Below are 15,257 nucleotides of genomic sequence, written 5' to 3'. Positions count from 1 at the left end.
TTTTAGACATTCCAGATTTTATTGGGGTATCGACCAACTTTGAAAAATATAGTCTTACGAATTGAAATCTGGATTTCCAGACGGCCAATCATCTGCAGTTAAGAAGCAAGGAATATTGCTTTTAAGCCACACGCTCTTTTTCACAGAAGTTAAGTGGTATAACGCCGTTAAGAGGTATAAAGCAGCGTTGAACCCTTGGAATAACATTTTTTGCGTCTTTGGAAGTTTTTGCGTCTAGTATATTATATAATAATTTTCTATAACAAAAATCTCAGACTTGGAGGTGTATTTAAAATAATATATTAAGTCAATCGTGGCTGCAAAAACAATATTATTTAATTTGTAGCGATAATTCCACTGAAATATTAAAAAGTAAAATAAAATAAATTCCACGAATCTCTGTCGTGTAAAAATATAACTCTTAAGCGTTTCCGTTTCCGTGCAAGTTAAATATAAATAAAAGTCCAACTTTGTCGAGGGGACCTTGTAATAGGTGTGTTCAATTCTGAGATAATTCATATTAGTTGTTAGCTATTACTAGTCCAAAACAATTATAAGTTTTCTGCACCATTATTAAATTTAGAGAAAATGTTACAAGCTAAAATTTAGGTGTAATCTATAAAATTAATTATTTATTTTGTTAAGTTGCAAAAAAGTAATTTTAGCCGTTAACCATCACCGGTATTTAGTTGTAGAGAAACAGCTAACTTCACGCTGCAATTATTTTGCCAAATGTTGTGTTGCTAACATTTATGGTACTCTTCAGACATACTTTTTAACTACTGAGCGGAAAAGAGATAACCGCTTAACTCTTGTCCGTTGAATATTTCGGCAGCTGGCATGACAGAAGAAAAAACAACCACACAGATTTGCTCTTTTCTTATTGGAACTTTTCTAATTGTCAAACTGTTCCCTGAACTTAAAGAAGTCTATTCCTTTGAATCGATTTATTATTGATAAAAAGTGATATTTATATCAAATCAACTAAATCAATTCGAAAATATACGTGTTGCAATTCTTGCTATTGGTTGGTACCCTGGCATACAACACTGGTTCACGTGTCATTCAGCAAATCATTTATTGGCAGCGCCGTCAGGTCTTCAACTGTTTCCAACAGAAGCAAAAAGCTGCGAAGGTGGAGCGAAAGTGAAAATTTAAATTCATCAATCTTTGCAGATTCTCTCGGTTTTATCTGACGTTTTTGCTTCTACCGTGTACCGTGTTTAACGCAAAAACTTAAAAAAGTAGATAATTCATCAAACGATTTACACGCGTGTCCTAGAGTTATTAAATAAGATATCTCAAGTCCGTCTGTGGATAGAATTTCATATTGTGACATTCATAATCGAATCAATAGTGCAATATAACAAATAAATTAAAAAAAGGAAAATCAAAAGCGATTTTTAGCGAGGAGAGCAAAATAAATCATAAAAATTGTGATATTGTGAGAATATCGTATTTTCTGCTAGCGCCAATGCCAAAGTTAACTGCTACGCCGGCTGACAACAATAGCTCTCCACGATAAAAAACATTCTCACGACGACTATCTAGTTGGTGCAAGCGGCTGTGTCTTCCCTTTACTTTCGGGAATAGTTGAGGAAGGAACAAAACAAAACCTATAAAGTAAAAAAAAGTGTTAATGCAAGTGTTAAAGAATATTAATCCTTAAGTGTTAACAATTATAAGAAAATCAGTAAGTTATATTAACTGAACTAGTAAAATATAAAAATACAACAGGATAGAGCAACGATATACCAGAATAAACGAAAATGCTGATCAAAGAATAGTAAGTACATAAATAATATAACATTATAGTGTAAAATATAAGCTTTTTTGGTCTCTGGATATTAAAGCGGTATACTCACGCCCCCACCTTCAAATAAACACATTAGCGTATGACCATGAAAAAGTCAATAGAGTGATCGCCTCCAGAGTTGCCTGGGACGGTATACGAAAAGTTTAGTTGAAAATGTAATAATAATTATTGAGATATATGTCCTGGGTAAATAGATCCCTGTTAATATTTGAATTAAAAACACTTTTACTGCAACCACCAACCCAAATGTGACAAATCGATTTTTACCCGATTTTAAAGTGAACGTTTGCAGCGCTGCTCAATTAGTAGCGGATATGTGGTTGCTGCGCAGCGAGAATCTGCTGTCGTTGGTAACCAGGGTTATGAATATTTAAATTAAAGAATTTGGGATTAAAAATTAAATTTTTATTTCCTTATCTCGATTTTTGGATTAAAAGTTTGATTTTAATTTTTTAATCCCGATGCTGGGATTAAAAATTGAAAGTATTACTTTTTGAATTGAATGAACTCGAAAATGTGTTAATTCTATAACAAATTATTTTTTTAATTCTTAATTATACCTTAAGATTAAAATCTTTCTTTTTTATTTTTCAATCCGGTAATTGGGATTAACAATTTATTATGAATTTAATTTTTTTTTGAAGTTTTTATGAAATTTTTAATATAAATTTTGAATTTCTAATCTCGTTTACCGGAATGAAAAAAAAGTTGAATCCCACATACCGGATTAAAAATAACATTTATTTATTTTTAATCTTAAATCCGGCATGTAGGATTAAACATTTTTTTATTTCTCATTAATTTTGAATTTCTAATCTCGTTTACCGGAATGAAAAAAAATACCGGATTAAAAATAACATTTATTTATTTTTAATTTTTATTCCATCATGTGGGATTAAACATTTTTTTACTTCTCTATACACAAGCATTTAAATTATGCACTTACAAATTAAATTATATTTCGGTAAGCGATTATTATCATTTCGGTAAGCGATTTTGTTTTATTTTGTACTCCTCAATACGGGATTAAAAATAAAATAAATTTTAATTCAATTATTTGTTTAATGCATTATTTGCAATTGCTAAACGTTAAAAACTCCTGAACTCAGGCAACTGTCAATGTTCAGGAGGTCTGACGTTTAGAGAGACGGCCAGATTGAAATCTTACCAAAAAAATATGTGAACAGAGAGATTTTTTGCCGCTGTTGCAAATCACCAACAAAAATTGGAAAACAATGAAAATTAAAGAAAACAGGAAATTGTATTAATTTTCAATTGAAAATTATAAAAACATTTATTAATTAAGAGCTAATACATTTATTCTTTTGATGAAGTATTGAATGTTTAAAAATAAGTTGTTTTTCTCTATAATAAATGCTAAAAAATTATGAATAATTTTCTAATTAATTATTAATGATTTGTTGAGAACATGTACATTGTTTAAACATCCAGTGTATGATTCATACTCATATATGTTGTACATATGTTATATCCCCATTACAGTTAGTAATGCTTATCCAAATATTCGTACCTATTAAAAACTGGTGTTTAATTACGTATATAAATATATTGCAAGTACCACATTTATTCAAAATCTTTTTTGGAAACCTTTTTTATTTATTTACATTTTTGCTGCGTATAGCTCACCTTTCCTTCTTGAATTATTCATGTTAATCGATCTCAATATCTTGTCTTAACTTAATTGTTTATTCTTTTCTTTTCCTTGGTTCCCTGCACCCTCTAAATCGGCTTAGCCACGGCGCGTGTTTCTAATATTTTTTTTTACTGGCTGCTGGCGTTATGTGATTGGTCATAATATCTTCGTTCATTGTATTAATCATATTTTATTGACGCGATTTATTGATGAATTTTACTAACCATTAATCAGCTGATTTCGACATTTTTCAATCAAGGTACTTGTAAAACTTATGGTGTCCATAATAATGTGTTTTTAGTGAAATTGTTAGAGTGCAGTTCCTAGCATAAAATAGTGATCACTACTCACCGGCACCATAACTTTTATTATTTGAAATAAATACCAGGCAGGATGAAAAGTTAGTTCAATTTCCATGATTACACGACATTAGAATACAATCCTGGTACGGATGAGCAGGGGCGAATTTAACGCATATTTGGTTTATGGTTTATTTCTATACACAAGCATTTAAATTATGCACTTACAAATTAAATTATAATATGTATATTTCCCTTACCGCAGTGTGTACTTCCACCTTCCTGGCTGGCTGATCGATGACTCAAATATGATTTGCCATAGCTTATAGGCACAAATATTGGCATTTACCATACAGATCAGCACAGGATAATAGGGGAACTGCACACTGCAGTTTGCAAGCAACAAGCATGTAGATAACATACATATGTAGTTTGTGCCTACCTGTTTATGCGAAGAGAAAATGGCAAACAAATAAATCGCACAAACAAGGTAACAGAAGCTATAAAGCGGGAAATGTATATTTGTAAATGGAATGCGAGACAATTCAATTTTGCGGTTTATTGATAACTATTTTATTTTTATTTGTTTTGTCATCAGATGGTCTAACATTTCTAAAGATTTAAAAAAAAATATTTTTTCATATTCAATAAAAACGTATTTTTGATAATCGCGATTTAATACTATTTTTCCATATAACCCCGTTAATTGAGGTGAATAAAAAATAGCAAAGCAAACTTTTCTTAACACTCCCAACATATCGATAACGCTTGATAGAACAGATGGTTTATCAGTCAACTATTAAAAATACTTGTCCACCAATAAATATGCAATTGAACATTCAAAGCATTTGTTTATAGGATTACAAATTAGGGTGAGCGTTATTTTCTTTAAGATGATACATTTTATTTATTTCAAATATATAAGTCTATATACGCATATAATGTGCTACTAAGGAAGTTTTAAATGAGATCTAACTAATAACGGTAATGAAACAAATAAATGTAATTAAATTGCGAAATATTTTAACAATAGTATATTTTAGAACTTTTCGTCTATAATGTGTTCGACCGTATATTTGTAGTAGTACTTAAAAAAAAAACGTACACCCTTACAAATATAAACATTTCAATACTCAATTTGGGCACCAAGTGACTGTTAGGAATTATGCACATTCAACCACATTTGAGAAATAAATTGGTGTACTGCATTATTGGAAACTTTTCCAATGCACAGATGAATCTATGTACAAGTACGAGTACTATGATGTATGCATGTGTGTGCCTGTACAGGTAAACTCTGGTAATAGTACTAAAATTGACAGCCGTATATTGGGTGCCAAGTCAAAAAAAAATTAAGAAAAAAAATAAAAACATTCTTCCAACCTTATCTGTTGTTTCTGCCACACTGCTGATATATCAGCGACGCCAATTGCCATTTCGGCGCTTTGTGCTTTTTTAAGCTTAAAATTTATGCGTATCACCGGGTGACACTTTGCCTTCCCGTCTCTCTCTCTCTCCTTTCTCTTTATTTTTTTTTAAGTTTGCAGTATTTCTGCTTGGAATTTCGATTCAATTATCAGTTAACTATTCTTTATGGCGTTGCAATTTGTTGAGCTCGTCAATGGACAGTGTGACCAGTGGCGAGGGGCGAGGGGCAATACACACAAACGTATGACAAATCGAATCAATTTATGTAACGATTCAGACAGTAAAACTGAAATTATTGAAAATTTTTTAAGGCGATGGTTGGAATATGAGCTCATCAGAATGTATAAATATGATTTCGATGTTGTTGTCATATTTTTGCGAAAAGTAATGATTTATCCATTACTTATATACATTTTCTTTACGCATTCCGGATTTTATATTTCAAAGTCGTCTGATAAACAATTTTGGAATAATTTTTTTTTATTTTTGTATAAAGCCTTTTCCTTACTGTCCACACAGTCTCAACAGAAGTTAAGGAATATTTCAGGAAGACAATTGAAGACAAATGAGTCCGCCGTTCCCGTTCCCCATTCCCATCCCAGTCGAGTTTACGTAACCGGCGCGGACAAGGATTATTATTCGGCCAGCGATGGTCAACACCTCAAAATTCCTCATTTAAAAAAGTATATTAGAAGCTCCACTCCTACAGAGTAATACCGAAATTCTTTAACAATTACTTACATGAAAGTTTTTGATTATCTCTCAAGCGAACACCAGTTGTGTTAATTGAACCATTTTTTTGATAAAGTTCGTCTCTCTTTCTTATTGAAATAACATATTGCACAAAAAAACGACTGCAAAAATTATTTTCCAAAATTCTCATATCGAATAACGTTTTGCTGGTTGCAGTCGCTTAGCGTTGTTACCCTTGATGTGACCTCAAGCTTGGCGGGCTAATTGGTCGCCATTAGTTTGGACTTGTTGTGTTTTCTGCTTCATTAGATTTTAAAATCTCCGAAATTGCGCACTGAGTCATGGTAAGTGTAAACGGAAAGTGGGTGAATGGTTGAACATACATATTTAAACTTGTATGAATGTATGCAGCTATGTGTGTATGTGCATATGTATAATTTGATGTAAATATGGAAATATACACACGTAGAGTGCATCAGCTGAAATCAGTTTAAATCAGTTTAACTCATTTTGATATACCGCGAATATTTGCGAGCGTGACCATAAGTGACGGTTTCATTTTACTCCTCGTTGTTATTTAGTTTATTTCAGTTGATTTATGCACATTTTTTCATATTCAGCGATAGTATGGCGTATATTATTTTGATGAAGCAATAATAAAGACATAATTACTTATTATTTCAATATTGTATTTTCAATATTAAATTGAGCAGAAACAAAAAATGTAAATATTAACAATGCGCCGAAGAGATTTTTAATGGACGAACAGTTTGCTTTTTGCCAATAATGCTTACAAAAACTCACACATACATGTGTAGGAAACAATATGTATGTAAACACTCATCCTTGAGTTATTTTTATACATATGTATGTGTGTGTATATGTGGGACTGAGTGTTTCAAATACCACAGATTTGCTTCATGCCTTCTAAAAATTCGATTGGACCTACAATTAAACCGGTAAAAAATCCATAATTCTGATTGGGATTAGCAGTTGAATTCGAGTGCCGAACTTAACATTAACTGTGACATTAAAATTACTTGACAACATATTGGTTACGTCAGCTATTTCGTTTGAAGCACATTTTTAATCCCTTTCATTCCAGATTGAAATTAGTGAAATGTGACGGTTTATATAATAAAATATATTACGGCAAGAATCTTTCGATAAACAGCGTTAATTATATCCTATTTTTGTACATTGTTCTTGCCGCTTGTCACTTTGCTCCATCGCATGTTGCTGTATGCTGCCGTAATTTCTCTTCTTTTTGTTGCTTTTAATATTTATTATGAGTAAGTGATCTGATAAATACTGGTTTTTACACAATATTACGTGCGTACAGTCCCTGCAGAAATATGTGTACCCATATGTATTTTTATACTTTTGCAACATGTTGCTACAGAGTATGAGATGAGTTGAAATCCGGGTGTTTGTCTGTCCGTCCCTCCATTGGTCCGTCTGTGCAAGCTGTTATATGAATAAAAAATGAGAAATCTTGATGGGCGTTATCGGACCATTGCCACACTTACAAAACACCATTAATCGAAAACTTATAAAGTGACATAACTAAGCTCTCTTTTTTTTGTGTTTAGGTGGGATAATACTTTGAGTCAAACAATTTCAGACCGTTTGAAAGTTATGGGAAAGGGTAGAAAATGGGTGTCCCATGAATTGAATGAAAGACATATGGAAAACCGAAAAAACGCTTATGAAATTTTGCTTCACAGATACGAAAGAAATCCAATTCTGCATCGAATTGTCACTGGCTATGAAAAATAGATTTATTTAAGAATCCTAAACGGAGAAAATCATGAGTTAATTCGGTACAACCATCAACATCGACTGCAAAAACAGTTCGATTCGGTAAGAATGGTGGTCAAAATGTATAAAAAGTAATGGTCAATACTTTGAATACATTTTTAATTTATTTTCACAAAAAAAATTTTCATTGTGGTATACCTGGTACTTTTCATATACCACAATTTTACATTTCATCTGATTGTTTCACTTGAAAAATGTGTAAAAATCAAGAACCAATCAATGTGATAAAATTTTGCGGGAATAGTGCTTTTGAGGTGTGTCACCTTATGATTAAAAATTACTCACATCGGACCAAAACTGTTCAAGCCCCAATATACAGAATATATGGACCCCAGTTCTTATTGCGAACTTTTTATTGAAAATATCGATAAATTTGTGGGATATATTGTAGAAATTCGTAAATAATCTTTTTCTGAAAATAGCATACCTGTACGCCAAAAATGGTTGGAATCGGATCAATAATTCCCTTAGCCGCCTAAAACATATACCGGGCAATAAATGAGTTATCTTAATGAAATTATAAGAGCGTGTTTTTCTGATATGTTCTGAATGTTTAGTTATACCCGAACTTAGCCCTTCCTTTCTCGTTTTTTTTTTATTTTTATAAATAATGATACATTTTTATTTGAAGTCAAAAAGTTCCAAGCTCAATATTTCTGCTTTGTTAGTCTGCTTTTTATTGGCTGATAGAGCTTTTGCAGGCTGCATCCTAAGAATTTATTTAATAAATATGATAAAACTTTGTAACGAGGGTTTTCAGTTCCAGACAACTTTGTTTTTTTATTTTCACAGACTTACTTCGGAACTACTTTCGCATATCTTTATAATAAAGCTAAACTTGTGGTCATAACATTTAATTATATTTTATCCAATAATCCAATAATAAAAAAAACTGTGAACTATTGTAAATACTTAATACTTAAAATGGTAATACAAGTACAATAGTTATTCATTAGGTATACATAGTTTTTTCATATACTGTATGCGTGCGTAAATGTTTGCTCTAAGCACGGAAGCACAGTCGGCAAAAAGTCGTCAAAAAGCGAGTACGATTGCACCAATATTGCGAATCAAGTGGTTAACAGAATTTTTTCATAAAGATAATAAGCATTGGCACAGATACACACATAATTTGCATGATAGTATGTGTACGGATGTCTCTATGCCGGGTAATAAATTAAGTCTATCGAAAAGTTTTTGCCAATTTCGAAACTACTCGTGCATATATTTAATACTAACAGTTAATAATGACAGGTTATTGATTTGCTTTTGTTTTGTGTTTATTTTTTTTTTAATAATAAAATAATGAAATTTGAACTTTTCAAGGTAGACTTCCAAGTCAGAAGCTATTTATAAAAATGCTTTACACTTCGCACATTCGATCTGAGTCTTTTTTCAATGTTTGTTTTTTTCTAAATTATTGAATACAAACTGGGCATAGACTTATACTTTTACTTTTTTCTGTATTTCTTCTTTTGAATAACTAATAATAATTTATTTTATTAGTCAAATAAAATCTGATAGTTTCAGGGTTTGTTCATTTTCGCTCAAATGATGCTCGTTTTAATTAGTTGTAATGCAAAAAGCTCGTACTTCCACAAAAAAAAGCTAATACAAGTATATAATTTGACATTCCTAGAGCTTGCTTCTTAAAAATAAATTATCAGTGAGCATAGACCACTTAATACAATTGAAAATAAATATAAGGTGGGAAAATATTTTATGAAGCGCTGGAATATCCACATTTCGTCAGATTAATTAATTAAAACATTTTCTAGAAATTTGATGTAAACTGCTGCGTAGTAATAACCTATTTAAGCATATACATGAATTTATAAATTAGTTGATAAATACACGTTCACAAAATATCGAATTATGGATGGGTTCTTTTATGCTATACTTATTTCGCTAAGAGTACATTTCTAAGAGTACATTCTTTATATTTCTTTTTAATATTTGTTAAAAAAATTACTTAAAAGTCCAACACACATGGATATGTATTTATGATGAATTTGAGTTTGTTTAGACTATTTTTCAAAATATACTACAATTATTCGGAAGAATAATTATATGCTCAATTACTCAACGATTAATCTACTTATGTATTTTATATGTAAATATGTATAAAATTATAACTTACACGTACATCTATCAATTTTGATTTCCATATCATAATCATATATTTATTAATTGCGAAAGAAATGAAATAAATAACATTTTAGCTCCAAAATACTAATTATTTTAAGTCCATAAATTATATAATATAAAAAGTTAAATCATAATCTCTTAGGATTGTTATCTCAAGTAACAACTCTGATTTTGCTCTAGACTGCTATAATAGTTGAGCATATGTAATTAATTAGTTACAATGACATGTAGTTTTTTAATTAATAATATCAATTCATTTTATATTTAATTATTTAAAGCAGTTTATTTTGTTTTTGATTCTTTTAAACAAATGCGAATTAGTTATTCAAAGTGCAACGTACAAAGTATCCATATTTAGTTGTTACATACTTGTACGCTTGTGTGTACTGATTTAAGCATGCAAGTATGTACAGTGGCGATCACGTAAATTGCACTGAAATAATTTCAAAAAAAATATGGAAGGAGAAAGAAAAACTGTTACCAAATGAATAGAATGCATGATATGGAAATACACATGAAATGTCGGAAAACCGACTACCGACCGAAAATCATAAAAAAAGTCAAAACAGTGTTTTAAGTTTATATCTACAAATTTGATGGCCTAGCTTCTTCTTCTATACGCGATGTGGATCTGGGTTTTCTCCGATAGATACGATAGATATTGTGACATAAGAGTTTTAAACTGTCTTCAAAGTCCACTAATAGACTTAACGAGAAGACTAGGTTTCACAAATAAACGAGGAGGTTCGCCATTAACTGCTATTATATAGGTTTGTATGGTAGGAAGTAACTCAGCACTTAAACTCTGATTTCTCCATATAAACCACTAAAAATTGCGTTAAAAGCAATTTAATTTTTATATTAATACTGAAAAATTTAATTTTTTTAATATCGAAGGAATATCAATAATATGAGAGCAACTACAACTTGTTTTAGCAGAAATGTTTCTCGACAGCCATATGCGTGCGGAACAAATTTTATATGCTTCAATTAGTTAAATGGAAATATGGCATTTCATGTCATATATGTACGTAATATATATTTAAGTGTAAGTCCCACACGATCAGTTCGCGAGCCGTTAAACACGTACATATATAAATATATTTATTTGGACATGCTCTAACAAAAAAAAAAGTGATTTCCTGTAAATATTTTATTAAAGAAACCTATTCCACTTTAGGAACGAACTTAGACTTGGACTGGGCTTTGTTTGATTACCAACTCACTGCAGTTATGCTGGTGCTGGGGAGAATTCACAACTTTCCTGTCGATATTTGCGCAGCGTTCTTCAAATTATGTAGTTCGAGTACCAGATGTCCTAAAAATGACTACATGGCTCGTATAATTAACACTAGGTTAACGGGACCCGTCAATTTGACGGAATTCAAATTTTGTAATGAAATATCTCGAAAATCGCTTAATCGATTTCAACCATTTTGCATCGTAAATTAATAATTTCTTCCAAAGAACTTATACACACAATTTCCCTCCTCTAAACCTTCAACTTTTTGAGATTCATATGTGGTATACCTATCTCTACGGGACCCGTCAAATTATATATAAATATAGTATATATTCATAAAAAGAAAGCTGAACTTGTAATGTCTAAGGTATAAGTATATAAGTACTATTTTCTTTTTGAATTTTTGCCTCATCTTTGTAAATACATATGTATACCTATATCACACAACTCGTGTTTTGCTATTCACTGGTTTCTTCTCAGATGCGGTATGGCCGTCTTTTAATTTATCTTTATAACTTTTGTTTTTGTGTAAATTAACTGAAAGTTAACGTCGTTGGCAATCATGTCAGCCGCAAAGGCGGCGCCAACACAAGCAAATTGTTTTTAAAAAGAGTATGCATTTGACAGCAGTTCAATTCTACCACTTATTTGTTTATTGCTCTATATTTGCAATGTTGCCATGCGGTTGGGTTGTTGCTATCGCGGCTATGCGGGTGGGCAGCTGTTTGTCCACAATGTTCTTTTGTTCGCATTTTTCTTGAGAAAAAAGAAAGAAAAATAACATCGCTGGCGCCAATTTGAACGAAAGAAGGCTGTGATGTAAGTAGTTTGATTGTCGTTAATCCATTCATTGTAGTTAAGTCGGCAAGAGGTTAGCTTATTGATTGCATGCAGAAGTCTATAAGTGTGTCCAACTCTGTAAAGACATTTATGCTGTCCACTAGCAATATTATCCCGATCATGTACATGCGATGTATGTCAACCTAAATGCTACATTCTTAAATATATTCATTATGATAGCGGTGAAAGTCGGGAGAGAATTATTAATTATTTAACAAAGTATTAGCTAGCATTTCCCTAAACCAACAAGGGCCACAAAAAATTTGAATTTATTTTCGCTCCATTTCTCACAAATTTCTTAATGGCTTATTACACTTGTCTACAGTGGTTTTGTTGCCCTGTATATAAGACCGATTTTGGATATACATATTTGTATCCACAATTAATGAAATAATAATGATTTTGCAAGTTTTGCTCTCTTTTACTTTTAAATCCTTATTTTAATTTTATATTACAAAAATCAGAAAACATGAACCAAATAGCAGATATATTTATAATGTCAGTTTTTTTTTTTTAAAAATAAGGATACATTAAAGTAAACAGAGAAAATTATCGAAAATATATGTTATACTTCAATAAAACTACTTGTATGAGCATTCCTTTTATAACATTTCAGTTGACAATTTCTTTTTAATTTGCCGTCATATCACAACCTTGATACCTTTTTTCCATCAATTTTAGATCCGGGTGAAACCGCTCTCTCTGTTCCTCCCTATAATATCCTAAATTATTAGAATAATTATGCAGGTGATTGCGAATATAGTCTAACTTGATACTTATAAAGGGTGTCCCAAAATTAACGCAAGATTCGAATTAAATAGAAAACACAGTTTTTGGTCTTTCGATTGTATTTTTTTTTATTGAATTATAAAGTACATAGGAAAGGGTTATTTATGGAATAACATATCTCGCTTTCTATACACATATGTACGCATTTGTTTGTCGAAATTTTCCATTACTATTCTGTATACATGTGGCTGAATTTCATTGATGCAATGTTGAGTCTCCTTTAAAGCCTCCATCCCAAAATCCACACCAAACAGTGACACGATATGGATGCATTTGTTTTTCGACAATCACATGCATGTTCTCAGAACCCCAAAAGCGGCAATTTTGACGTTGTACAAACCCATCAAGGTGAAAGTGTGCTTCATCGCTTAGGATGATTTTGATTATACGAAATTTTCGAACTGCGGCCGCCAAGCTTTCAATATTTTTCAATAATGAAGACACGTTTTTCCATTGTGCAACGCTCCAGTTATACTATGCCTAAACTGTCAGCTGCATTAATTTTGAGACACCTTTTATTTGCCCCTAAAGTCTAAGTAATTTTCAGTATATTTTGTATAATTTCTGCCTAGCTTGGTGTTTTAAGGTCATTACAAAACTTTTCCAAGATTCACATTCCAGAACACTCATAACTTTGATAAAATCTGTATCTTTCATTAATTGCTGTATTTGAGGACCATTAAGTAACTTTTCCATACTAAGCTAAGTAAATGTTCTAATAATGTAATTAAAATAACATCCTTTCACCTCCAACGGGTTGACAAATTGTTTTATCATTCCTTGTTTGATCACGTATTAAATCACTGAGTTCATTTTACCAAAATAATTTTGCGTATATGTTTCACCCTTTACTTACATAGACTGTACATATTTCTGGGAATTTGGCAACATTATTGTTGCTGAAAGCATGCGATTAACTTTTGTAACAAAAGCGAGATTTTCATTGCGTAAAACAGAACATTTTCTAGATTGCACCTCTAGATCTATCCATTGATTTTTATTAAAACCTTCCGCATAATTTTTCGCATATTTTCGGAGAGGAGCCTGAGAGTGAGAATCAAATGATGCTTACATGCGCGAAAAAGGTGCGCTGAAACCTAATAATAACTGGAACAAGTAAGGAAGGGCTAAGTTCGGATGTAACCGAACATTTTATACTCTCGTAAAGTCAAATGGTATACTCGTTTGAGATTTCTTTGTGGATTGACTGATATTTTCTGATCCTAAATGTAAACAAAATTGACTTTGCTAAATAAAAAAATAGGTTGTGGACTTGGCTAAATGTAAACAAAAAGTTCATTGACCCTAAATGTAAACAAAGGTTGTTGACTTCGCTAAATAAAAAATATAGGTTGTGGACTTGGCTAAATGTAGCCAAAGGTTGTGGACTTGGCTAAATGTAAACAAAAAGTTCATTGACCTCATAAAATGTAAACAAAGGGGTCATTGACCTTGGCAAAATGTAAACAATAAGGTCATTGACCTCATAATGTAAACAAAGGGGTCATTGACCCCATAAAATGTAAACAAAAGGGTCACTGACCCTAAATGTAAACAAAGGTTGTTGACTTCGCTAAATAAAAAGATAGGTTGTGGACTTGGCTAAATGTAGCCAAAGGTTCTGGACTTGGCTAAATGTAAACAAAAGGTTCATTGACCTCATAAAATGTAAACAAAGGGGTCATTGACCTTGGCGAAATGTAAACAATAAGGTCATTGACCTCATAATGTAAACAAAGGGGTCATTGACCCCATAAAATGTAAACAAAAGGGTCGCTGACCCTAAATGTAAACAAAGGTTGTTCACTTCGCTAAATAAAAAAAATAGGTTGTGGACTTAGCTAAATGTAGCCAAAGGTTGTGGACTTGGCTAAATGTAAACAAAAAGTTCATTGACCTCATAAAATGTAAACAAAGGGGTCATTGACCTTGGCAAAATGTAAACAATAAGGTCATTGACCTCATAATGTAAACAAAGGGGTCATTGACCCCATAAAATGTAAACAAAAGGGTCACTGACCCTAAATGTAAACAAAGGTTGTTGACTTCGCTAAATAAAAAGATAGGTTGTGGACTTGGCTAAATGTAGCCAAAGGTTCTGGACTTGGCTAAATGTAAACAAAAGGTTCATTGACCTCATAAAATGTAAACAAAGGGGTCATTGACCTTGGCGAAATGTAAACAATAAGGTCATTGACCTCATAATGTAAACAAAGGGGTCATTGACCCCATAAAATGTAAACAAAAGGGTCGCTGACCCTAAATGTAAACAAAGGTTGTTGACTTCGCTAAATAAAAAAAAATAGGTTGTGGACTTAGCTAAATGTAGCCAAAGGTTGTGGACTTGGCTAAATGTAAACAAAAAGTTCATTGACCTCATAAAATGTAAACAAAGGGGTCATTGACCTTGGCAAAATGTAAACAATAAGGTCATTGACCTCATAATGTAAACAAAGGGGTCATTGACCCCATAAAATGTAAACAAAAGGGTCACTGACCCTAAATGTAAACAAAGGTTGTTGACTT

General features: G+C 31.7%; 1 protein-coding gene and 1 long non-coding RNA gene across 3 annotated transcripts in view; one reads left to right on the top strand and one right to left on the bottom strand.

Annotated features, from left to right (window-relative positions):
- Positions 1 to 1,306: 1,306 nt before the first annotated feature.
- Positions 1,307 to 2,077, bottom strand: LOC118682998 (uncharacterized). Its single transcript, XR_004978830.2, has 2 exons — positions 1,874 to 2,077; positions 1,307 to 1,616 (listed from the first exon to the last, which is right to left on the bottom strand). It is a non-coding gene; the product is annotated as an uncharacterized lncRNA (long non-coding RNA).
- Positions 1,595 to 15,257, top strand: part of vib (phosphatidylinositol transfer protein vib) — a 30,479-nt gene continuing 16,816 nt past the window's right edge. For both annotated transcript variants that reach the window (XM_014241215.3, XM_014241207.3), the window contains exon 1: positions 1,595 to 1,786. In XM_014241215.3, coding sequence (XP_014096690.1) covers positions 1,770 to 1,786 — 17 coding nt within the window. In that variant the 5' untranslated portion in view covers positions 1,595 to 1,769. The remainder of the gene's footprint in view (positions 1,787 to 15,257) is intronic.

This window comes from Bactrocera oleae, chromosome 2 (genome assembly GCF_042242935.1).
Source record: "Bactrocera oleae isolate idBacOlea1 chromosome 2, idBacOlea1, whole genome shotgun sequence".
NCBI classification, from domain to species: domain Eukaryota; kingdom Metazoa; phylum Arthropoda; class Insecta; order Diptera; family Tephritidae; genus Bactrocera; species Bactrocera oleae.
Note: the sequence above shows the minus strand (reverse complement) of the source record. Positions and strands in the feature narration are given on the sequence as shown.